Raw genomic sequence first — 10,744 nt, forward strand, 5'->3', positions numbered from 1 at the left:
GGTAATCGATGAAGATTATGCCATGCGCATCCCAAAAAACGGAGGCCATAACCTTCCCGGCCGAGCGTTGGTCTTTTGGCCGCTTTGGTCGGCTTTCGTGGCTTTCCAGCCACTCTGCAGACTGTCTATTGGACTCAGGCGTATGGTAATGGAACCATGTTCCATCCATCGCCACAAAACGTCGAAAAAAATCCGCTCGATTACGCTGCAACAACGCCAAATCAGCCGTTGAATCATCAACGCGCTGCTGTTTTTGGTCGACGGTCAGCAAACGCGGCACCTATCGCGCCGATAGTTTTTCATCTCCACAAGATCGTGCAAAATGTATCCCGCCCGTTCTTTTGAGATGCCCACAGCCTCAGCTAACTCGCGCAACTTTACTTTACGATCACTCAAAACGATTCGATGCACTTGCTTTACGATTTCCGCATTCGTAGCCTCTTTTGGCCTTCCAGAGCGAGGTACGTCTTTGGTCTTGTACGACGCATTTTAATTTCACTAAACCACCGATAAACTGTTGTTCTCGAAGAAGCAGATGTGGGCTAACATTTCTGCAACCATTGCAATGATTGTTCAGAAGTTTTTCCCATCAAAAAACAATGTTTGATCAAGATGCGATATTCCTGTTTTCCATTTTTTTTACGAAGGCGAAAGTAGCGTCACTCAAAACGATTGTAGCTTGTAAACGAATGGACGAAATGTAATGAAACTTCATACATAAACTAGTGACAGATGAGCCTCTCGAAATGAGTCATGTTCATCTTCTAGTGGCGCCACTTATTGAAAAATCCCGGGACTTTTCAGCCCATGTAGTACATACATACATATATATATATTGGGCATGGAAATAAGTTTCCGCCCTTTTTGAAAAGAAAAAGATGTGTTTATTTAAACAAATCTATATAAGTGAGTTTATTCAAAGTATGCTCCTTCGGAAGCGACAACTTTTTCCCACTTTTCCGGTAATAAACGGATTCCTCGAATGAAAAAAATCTGGTTCTTTTGAAGCGATCCATTCATCAAGCCATTTTTTGATATCTTCATAAGAATTGAATCGTTCTCCAGAAAGGGCCGACTGCATGAATCAGAACAAATGGAAATCCGAAGGAGTAATGTCCGGTGAATACGGCGGGTGGGGCAGAATTTCCCACTTTACTCCTTCCAAGTATTTCTTGACCGGTTTTGCAACGAGTGGCCTAGCGTTGTCATTAACAGAATCAGCTTGTTGTGCCTATTGTCCCATTCCAGTCGTTTTTCTTTCAAAGCTTGGTTTAAACGTATCAGTTGTAGTCGATAACGATCGCCAGTGATGGTTTCGGACGGTTTGAGCAGCTCATAATATATAACACCTCTCTGATCCCACCAGATGCACAACATAATCTTCGAAGCATGGATATTTCGTTTTGGCATTGATGGACCTGGTTCACCTGGCATCACCCATGCTTTCAAGCGTTTAGGATTATCGTACTAGATCCATTTTTCATCGCCAGTTACGATGCGATGTGGAAAACCCTTCGTTTGTTGTCGTTGACGAAGCATCTCGCAGATGACCAAACGTCTTTCCATGTCTCTCTCTTTCAATTTGTATGGCACCCAATTTCCTTCTTTTTGCACTATTCCCATTGCGTGTAGACGTTTTCCAACAGTGGATCTATCAACATTTAACTCTTTTGACAACCTATCGAGCGATAAACATGAATCTTCTTCGAGTAATGCTTGCAATTCTGCATCTTCAAATTTTTTCGGTGCACCTTCGCGTTCTTTGTCACGCACGTCAAAATCACCACTGTTGAATCGCCGAAACCATTCTTTACAACTGGTTTTCGGTGGAGCATGCTGACCGTAAACATCTACGAGCAAACGATGGGATTCTGCAGCACTTTTCTTTAAAATAAAATAATGGAGTAAAACTTCCCGCAAATGTTGCTTTTTTGGAATAAATTCTGACATCTTCAACGCAAAAAAAGTTACTCTTTTTACGCTTCGAACGAATGCCAACTATTGGGCTCAAAAGTTTGAACACAAACCTTTCAAACACATGTGTTGCCGTTCTATCAAACACACAAGCAATACTACTAACGACATCTTTCTACAATGGGCGGAAACTTATTCCCATACCCAATAAAAGCTGTACAGTTTCTTATGCTCTGTGTAACGGTATAAAAGATATTTTCTGGTAAAATCAATTTTGCAACAAATTGTTATAAACAAATTAGTAAAAATTGATTGTAGAGAAATTCTGATTACACCAATCAATTGTACGGAAAAAATTATTAAAGAAGCATGCTTAAATTTTTTTATGTTTATGTAAAAAAAAGTAAATTATAAAAAGTCGTTTCTGTCCATGCCTAGATCACCAAGAGTAGCCAGAAAATAAAAATTGTAAATAGGACCAAGCATGAACAAATATTTTTGACGTTAAAAGTACATTGCAAAAATTAATTTTGGAATTAATTGTTATAAACAAGTTTTTATATAAATATAAAGAGCAATTTAAGAAAGAGTTATACATGTTTCTTTAATAACTTTTCCCATACAATCGATTGATGAAGTCACTTTATTTCTACAATCAATTTTAATTTGTTTATAACAATCTGTTGCAAAATTTATTTTTGCAACTAGTCTTTTATACCGTTATACAGAGCATAAGAAACTGGACAACTTTTGTATAAAACATTATCTTATATACATTATAGTTTAAAAAATATTTTTTTTTAAACGATAAAATCCATTATTTTCAAGGGGATGTTTCACTTTCTAAACCTCGAGATACGTAAAAAAATATGGATCTAATAAATAAAATATGGCACTTATAAACGTAACTGAACTACTATAATATCACAAGTTAAATTGACAATCAATTTAATAACTTGATGCTTAATTGGTATCATTTTTAAGATTTTATTGTTAATGTACTGAAAATCTGTAAATAAAATTTATTGCGAAAAATATTGATTTACTTGAAAATGAAGAACGGGTATATTTACCGGAAGAAGTTGTGTACATCTTTGAAGCGGCAATATTAACTGAATATAAAAGACAAGCCGTGGAATACTGGAAAAGCAGCAAAACAAAATCAAAGTCGTTCGAAGGAATTCAAACGAAGATTCAGGAAAGTTACATCGATTTAACAACTACAATGATGGTAGCAGATCTGAAAAATTATAACGAATTTCTGAATATACATTAAACCGTTTTAATGAAGCACTTGAAAAACGAATAATTATATATGACATAAATATCGCTCGATGAGCTTCTCAAATACAAGAGGAAGAAAATATTTCAGAATTTAAAACTTCAGATACTTAGGTAAAAAGATTTAAAATTATTAGGTGTTAAACTTAATTCCTATCGCTCGCTACTAGAGGGCTCTGCCTCCAACGCTGATGAGTTTCGACGATGAAGTCACATATCTTTTGTAGTTTAGACATCGCTGAAAGTGATTCAATCCTCACAGGTTAGATTTCTCGACGCCAAAGAGATTTTCCAATCGACTGAAAATGAATCGCGATAAGCTGTTTTTCTAACATGTGCTTCTTCACTACTTCGACTTCAAGAAAACCGCAGCTGAAGCGCATCGCTTATTATCCGAAATGTATGGTGATGAAACTCCATTGGAACCAACATGAAGAGTTTGGTTTCAACGCTTCCGAAACGGTGATTTTGATGTGAGAGACAAAGAACGCCAGGACAGCCGAAAAAATTTGAAGATGTCGAGCTGCAAGAATTGCTTGATCAGAATCCAGCTCAAACACTTTTAGAGTTGTCGAAACAGTTTAATGTTACTCCAATGGCCGTCTCAAAACGCTTGCATGCCATGGGAAAGATCCATAAGGAAGGGAGATGGCTACCACATGAGTTGTCAGAAAGTGCCATTTCAAATCGTTTGACTATTGCGACTTCTTTGCTTGTCAGGTAAAGAAGAAAGAGTTTTTTGTGGCGCATCGTGACTGGCGATGAAAAATGGATTTATTTTGATAATCCCAAGCGGAAAAAATTATGGGTGGTCAACCATTCGCTTCAACGCCGAAGAGGAATATTCACGGGCATAAGACTTTGCTGTGCGTTTGGTGGGACCAGGAAGGTGTGCTGTATTACGAATTCTTGGGTCCAAATGAAACCGTTACAGCTGATCGCTACAAGCAGCAATTATACCGATTGACTGACAAATTGATGCAAAAAAGATCATCCGTAGCCAACAATCGACGCAAAGTCATTTTGATGCATGATAACGCTTGACTGCATGTCGCGAAAAGCGTGAAGCAGACACTTCGAGAGCTTGAATGGGAAGTTCTGCTGCACCCAGCGTACTCTCCAGACTTGGCACCGTCGGATTACCATCTCTGCCGATCGATGCAACACATACTTACGGACACACTTCTCCAGTTACACCGAAGTCCAAAAATAGGTGGATGAATGGATCGCGTCGAAAGACACCGCGTTCTACCGTCGTGGAATTGCCCTGTTGCCGGAGAGATGGGAAAAAGTAGTAGAAAATGGAGGAAATTACTTTGATTAAGGTATTCATTCATCTTCCCTTCGAAACAAATCGATTTTCGAGACGAAAAAACGATAGGAAATAAGTTAAACACTTAATAAATACGATATAGTATTTCGAAAAATAACATAAAAAAGTATGTTATCAAAAAAACATTTAGAAAACAATTCCGACGCATTTATAGAAAATACTATATTAAATACTACATTAGTCGTTACGGACAAGAAAATATATATAATTCGGATTAGAAGACCTTTCAATTTCAACTTCATTTCGGTCATACGTTAACACAAAAGGGTGTAAAAAAAAATAGAAACTGAACTATACAGTTTATATCGGCAACGACACACAGTTACACAATATAACAGTAATCACAATTGTTAATTAAAATAAATTTATTTTAAATAATAATTTAATACATATTTAACATAATAATATAATAAATAAATATTATCTAAAAAAAAAGTAATAGGGAAATCGAACCCGGGTCGACAAATTAGTAGTCCGGCGCTTAGCGCCTGAGCTGCGAAACCTTGCCGATAATTGGTGTAACGCGGCCAGTATATAAGAAACACTGTAAACTTTAAGCCGATTTTTTTCGAAAACGGCTGAATATGGCATCCTATCCCATTAGTCAAGTACTATTCTATTAGAGTACTTAAACATACCAGGTATGTAAATATGAAACCGAAATTTTTTAATAGAAAATACACGTTTATTGGATGAAAATGATAAAAAATATTTTATTCGAAGTATTGCCTATCGCTAGCTATACATTTTTCCCACTTGTCTGACAATTTGTGGATGCCACGCCAAAAAAATTGTTGCTCTTTTGAGCCAAACAAGTCATATAGCCATTTTCGTACATCTTCGTAAGAAGTGAAGCGCTGCTGAGCAAGTGCGTATCCTATCGATAAGTAGTAATCGGAGCCAAGTCTGGTGAGTAAGCCGCATGCGAAAGTATTTCCCAACTAAACGCCTCAATCGTTTCCTTGACCAGTTTTGCTGTGTGTGATGGTGCATTATCATGAAGCAAAATCACTTTGTGTTGCCTTTTTTGATATTCCAGTCGTTTTTCACGCAAAGCTTGATTCAAATTGATCATTTGTTGTCGGTAACGTTCAGTATTAACGGTTTCGCCAGGTTTTAGCAGCTCGTAATAGATCACACCTTTCTGATCCCAAACACAGAGCATTGTCTTCCGTCCATAGCGATTTGGGCTTGTAGTCGATGTCGATGGTTCACCTGGAGTTACCCATGATCTTTTACGTTTAGGATTCTCAAAATATATCCACTTTTCATCCTTTCACCAGTCACAATTCGATGGAGAAATGACTTTCTTTTGTACCTGGCGAGCAGCATTTCGCAAGTAGTTTTTCGGTTTTCCTGCTGTCTTTCATTCAGTTCATATGGAACCCATTTTCCCATCTTCTGGATCTTTCCCATGGATTTCAAACGTATGGAGACTGCTTCTCGTGTCACATTCAATTAATCTGCGAGTTGTTGTTGAGTTTGAGTGTCATCCTGATCCAACAATGCTTGCAATTTGCTGTCTTCAAACTTTTTCGGTGGTTTTCCACGTTCTTCGTTTCTCACGTCAAAATCGCCACTTTTGAATTTTTTAAACCACTCAAAGCACTGTGATTTACCAAGAGCATGCTCACCATAAGCTTCGACAAGCATTCGATGCGATTCTGAACCAGTTTTCTTCAAATGGTAGCAGAAAATCAATGCTGTCCGCAAATCGTAGTTTCCAGGCACAAAGTTCAACGCTATTACAAACTATACTGTTGTATGAAACTTGTATTGTTGTGAGTTGAAAATCTTTGTCAGATATCAGAACAAGGAAATGGCGTCAATGACGCGGTCTGACGGCAACTACATTGACAGCTATGGCCATCTATTGGTAAATTTCGGTTTCATATTTACATACCTGCTAATTTTATCGAACAGTGTTGAACATGAGAAAAGAATAGTATCTATTTACAAATTTTTGTATCTTGGAAACAAAAAATCATATTAAAATGGACCAGGACGCATTTTAAAGTTAAAAATTGATACTTTGATAAAGCATTCATGAAATTAAGCAAAAACTAGCTGCACCTTCAAAATCGTTGTTTTTTTTTTAAGTCATTTTGTTCAAAATTGTGACGCAATAACCAACTTTTGTCAACAGATTCGTATTCAACATGTAAAAATACGTTAGAAATAACTATTCACACTCATGTTGCAAAATGGTATTTGTTAGTATTATCTCATTAAAACTGTACTTGTGGAATATCAAATTGTTTTACATGAACATATTCCGTACTTCGTAAAAATTGTCAAAAATAGCATCATGATTCGGAACTGGTAGAAAGTGAAGGCGTTCACATCAGTTTATGAAATGGCCAACAATGAACAGTGACTTAATGTGTTGAATAAAAAGTGAAAATATTATATTGTTTTTCGCAGAAACAAAAAGTGTGGCAAAGATTCAAAAACGTTTCCGTCCATATCATGCAGTTGTATCATTATCTAAAGATCTATATTAAAAAATAATCAGACATAATCGCGCGTTTCCAAAAGGTTGTAAAAGAGAAAACGATCATATTAAATGTTATTCATTAAAGATAATTTTCGAGTCTTTAAAAATTAATTTTCTACTAGTTCTCTGTTAATTTTCTTCAAAATACATGTAAGTAAACAGAGTTGGGAAAATTACTTTTTAAAAGTAACACGTTACTGTTACTTAAAAGTAACGATAAAAAATCGTTACTTTCCGTTACTTCTTTTTGTAATTATGCAAAAGACAAGTCTACTCACCGATTTTGATAAAATTAGGATCATTCGACGCATTTTTGCACGAAATGAACGGATCTGGCAGAAAAAATAAGTATTGCTCTGTCCGGCGAACCGAGGCAGAAGAAGGAACTAAATATTAATGGTTAAAATTGATGACTATTGAGGTAAAGAAATCTGTCAGATTCATTCATTTCGTGCAAAAACGCGTCGAACGACTCTAATTTTATCAAAATCGAATAAGCCTGTCTTCTGCATAGTTATACTTTTTTAAATGTTAAAATAAGCTTCTAAGACAGAATGCTAAGACAGAATATAAATTAAATATAAGATATCTATATCAATCAGCTCTATTATTACTTCAGTCATTCCTTACAGGTCGCTCCCAGCGTATTTTTATATATAATCCATACCCTTAATTTTCCTCTCTCGTTCTGTTCCCTCAGGAATACCTCAAGGATCTATTCTTGGTCTTTTGTTCTTCAATATTTCTGTTGCAGATCTATCCTCTATTCCTGTCTCCTCAACATTTCTTATGTATGCTGATAACGTAATTCTAATCAAATCCTTCCATCCCTCAAGAATTATGAGCGCTTCGGCGGCCGTCAATAATGATCTGAACGCTATCTCAATATGGGCTAATGCCCTGCATCTGAACCCTTCCAAATTTTCCTTACTCGTCCTTGGCTCATCTGTTTTACTATCTCGTATCCTAAATCGTATCCTCGTACTCAATCCTTCAATATCAATATAAACTCTATTCCAATTCCTTGCTCCTCCTTTATTAAAATCCTTGGTGTTCATCTGGACTCGTCTTGGTCTTTCGAATCTCATGTGATCACTAAGTACAGAGCTGCTTATGTTCGTCTTCGTCTCCTCTATCCCTTTTTTTTACCATATTCTCTCTACGTCGTAAAAACTTCATGTCTCGCAATTGCTGGTTATCTCCTTATTCGACTACGCCGACATGGTATATATTCCTACTCTTAATCAGCAATTGCTTAATCGTATTCAACATATCCAAAATTCCTTCGTTTTGCATATTGTGTGCGTAAATTTGATCATATTACTCCTCTGTACGTAAGCTCCGGATGGCTTAAAATCCGGCAACGCTTTGTTCTTCATTTATGTTGTCTTATTTTCTGTCTCCTCAGATCCAGTACCTCTCCTTACCTGCATTCTCTCATCTTCTGCATTTTAATTCTGAACTTCGCTCCTCCTCTAACCCCTTGACACCCGCTTTCACAATTTCCTATCTGTTTCCTCTCATCGCTCTGCCAAATTCCGTGCAGTCTTTTCCTATACTTCGGCTAAATACTTCAACATGCTCCCACCGTTCGTTAAAGACTCTCCTTCTCAGATTTCTTTTCGTTCTTCAGGTTGTTTATTTTTTGACTATTATTTTTATCTTTCATGAGCTTATGTTTCTTTTATATCTAATGTAATAATCGTCTTGTTTAATCGTCTTACTGGCTGACTTGTAACAGCAGTTCTGCTGATGTCTTGCCATTTATTATGTATAAATTTTATACATTGCAACAAAGTACGAGTATATGAAATGATATGAAATGAAATATTTAGAAAGATATTTATCTTTGAACATTTTTATCTTTCATTAATATTTTACATACTTATGATTAATTCTATGGTATTTTATTATATAATAGATATTTTAGTTTTTACTATTCTTATGCTAAAGCGAGCATATTGAATGAAACAAAAATAGGCAAAAAGTTTTTGGTATATTTAGTTTATTTATCTATAATCTTATATTGTCCGTGACGGCCGTGACCTATAAAAAAGTAACGATACAAGAGTAACAGGGTCGATTTCGTTACTCAATAAATAAATTTTTACGCCGTTACTTTTTCGTTACTAATAAAAAAAAGTAACGGCGTTACAAAATCATTACAAAAAAAGTAACGAAAATGTAACGTCGTTACAAGTAACGCATTACTTCCCAACCCTGAGTAAATGTTACATGTAAAGTAAATTTGATATGGCACCTTACATAAACATATAAGATAGACCTAATATCCATATACTTTTCTATAGTATATGCTGAATTTGGCAAAACGGTGCAAGAGATAAAATATCGGGGCAATCTATCCTTTTCTGCGCAGGCATCTTGACATTTATATCCTGAAAAAAATAAAATAAGATATAAAAGTAAGGGTAATATTTAAGAATTCTACCTTCCTCACCGATTTTAATGAGATTAAAGCAAAATAGATTTATTCTAGCTTAATTTACACATTCTCATGCTCTATGCCATTGATGTAAGATTTTCTAACCTGAATAGTTAACTTCAACGATTAATATTTCGGTTTACGGAGCAGAGCGTCACTTTGTCTTGCCAAATTCGTTCATTTCGTGCAAAACCGCATCGAATGAGCCTAATTTCGTCAAAATCGATGAGGAAGGTAGAATTCTTGAATATTACCAAAGTTTACTGTCAAGATGCGCGCACAGAGAATAGATTGCCCCGATATTTTGCCTTTCGCACCGTTCTGCTAAACCCAAGTAAATATAACTAATGCCGAGTCTATCTTATATGTCTATGGTCTTCACCTTCGACTAATCCTGACTTATAATGCCACTCACAGACTTCTATAAATAGACTGTCAATTTCGCCGCCATATTAGAGGACAGACGTAGGGTAGCGCCATGTTTAATTTCACATACTCACACATATATAAATCACATGAAAAATCACTACTTAGTTCATGTCGTATACTCACAGATAGAATGCATACATGTGTGTAAGATACAAGAAACAAAAGAAGATAGCTCAGAATCTGGTTCATCTCTTTCTATCACATTGAGTCAGCAATCTATTTAAAGAAGTCTGTATGGTTACACCTAACAAAATTTCAATGAAGTATATATATAAAATTTGCTCACAGAATTAAAAAAAACCAATACCCTACAAATACAATTTTAATACAATAATTAAATGTCTTCGTGCATCCTGTATAAATGAAAATTAAAATAAAGTAGCTAATCAATTCATAAACATACCAATCATGCTCATATAACTAGCTTCGTTGATGAAATTTTCTAATCCGTGGAACACTCCACGTCCTGTGGCAGAAATGCGACCATGAATGCCACCCTGATTGATGGGTTTGCCAGTGACACAAGCGTGAGCGTTGATATCGAGATGGCCAATAGTTTTCGCGTAAGTATCGGCTATCCAAGACATTTCCCGTTCACCGGTGCCCATATCGGGAGCAGGAACATCAACCCCAGGTCCTAAAAAAAAATAAATCTTTCTAAAGCCGGCGGCACACGATTCTTGTTTCCTTGCTGGATTGCTAGCTAGAATAAATTTTTACCATCGTATTGAATATGATGCTAATCCTATCAGTACCGCAGCCAATTTGATGGCAAAATTCTAATTCAGCTAGGAATCCAACAAGAAAACAAGCATCATGTGCTGCAAGCATAAGAGATAAAACTCTT

At 36.1% G+C, this 10,744-nt stretch overlaps 1 protein-coding gene across 1 annotated transcript in view; it reads right to left on the minus strand.

Moving 5' to 3' along the window:
- Window positions 1-10,535, minus strand: part of LOC108764407 (glutamate dehydrogenase, mitochondrial) — a 75,310-nt gene extending 64,775 nt beyond the window's left edge. Inside the window, exon 1 of the mRNA XM_018512651.1 lies at window positions 10,301-10,535. Within this exon, the coding sequence (XP_018368153.1) occupies window positions 10,301-10,505 (205 nt within the window). The 5' untranslated portion in view covers window positions 10,506-10,535. The remainder of the gene's footprint in view (window positions 1-10,300) is intronic.
- Between the last annotated feature and the right edge of the window lie 209 nt (window positions 10,536-10,744).

Source organism: Trachymyrmex cornetzi, unplaced genomic scaffold, assembly GCF_001594075.2.
Source record: "Trachymyrmex cornetzi isolate Tcor2-1 unplaced genomic scaffold, Tcor1.1 scaffold417, whole genome shotgun sequence".
Classification (NCBI taxonomy): Eukaryota; Metazoa; Arthropoda; class Insecta; order Hymenoptera; family Formicidae; genus Trachymyrmex; species Trachymyrmex cornetzi.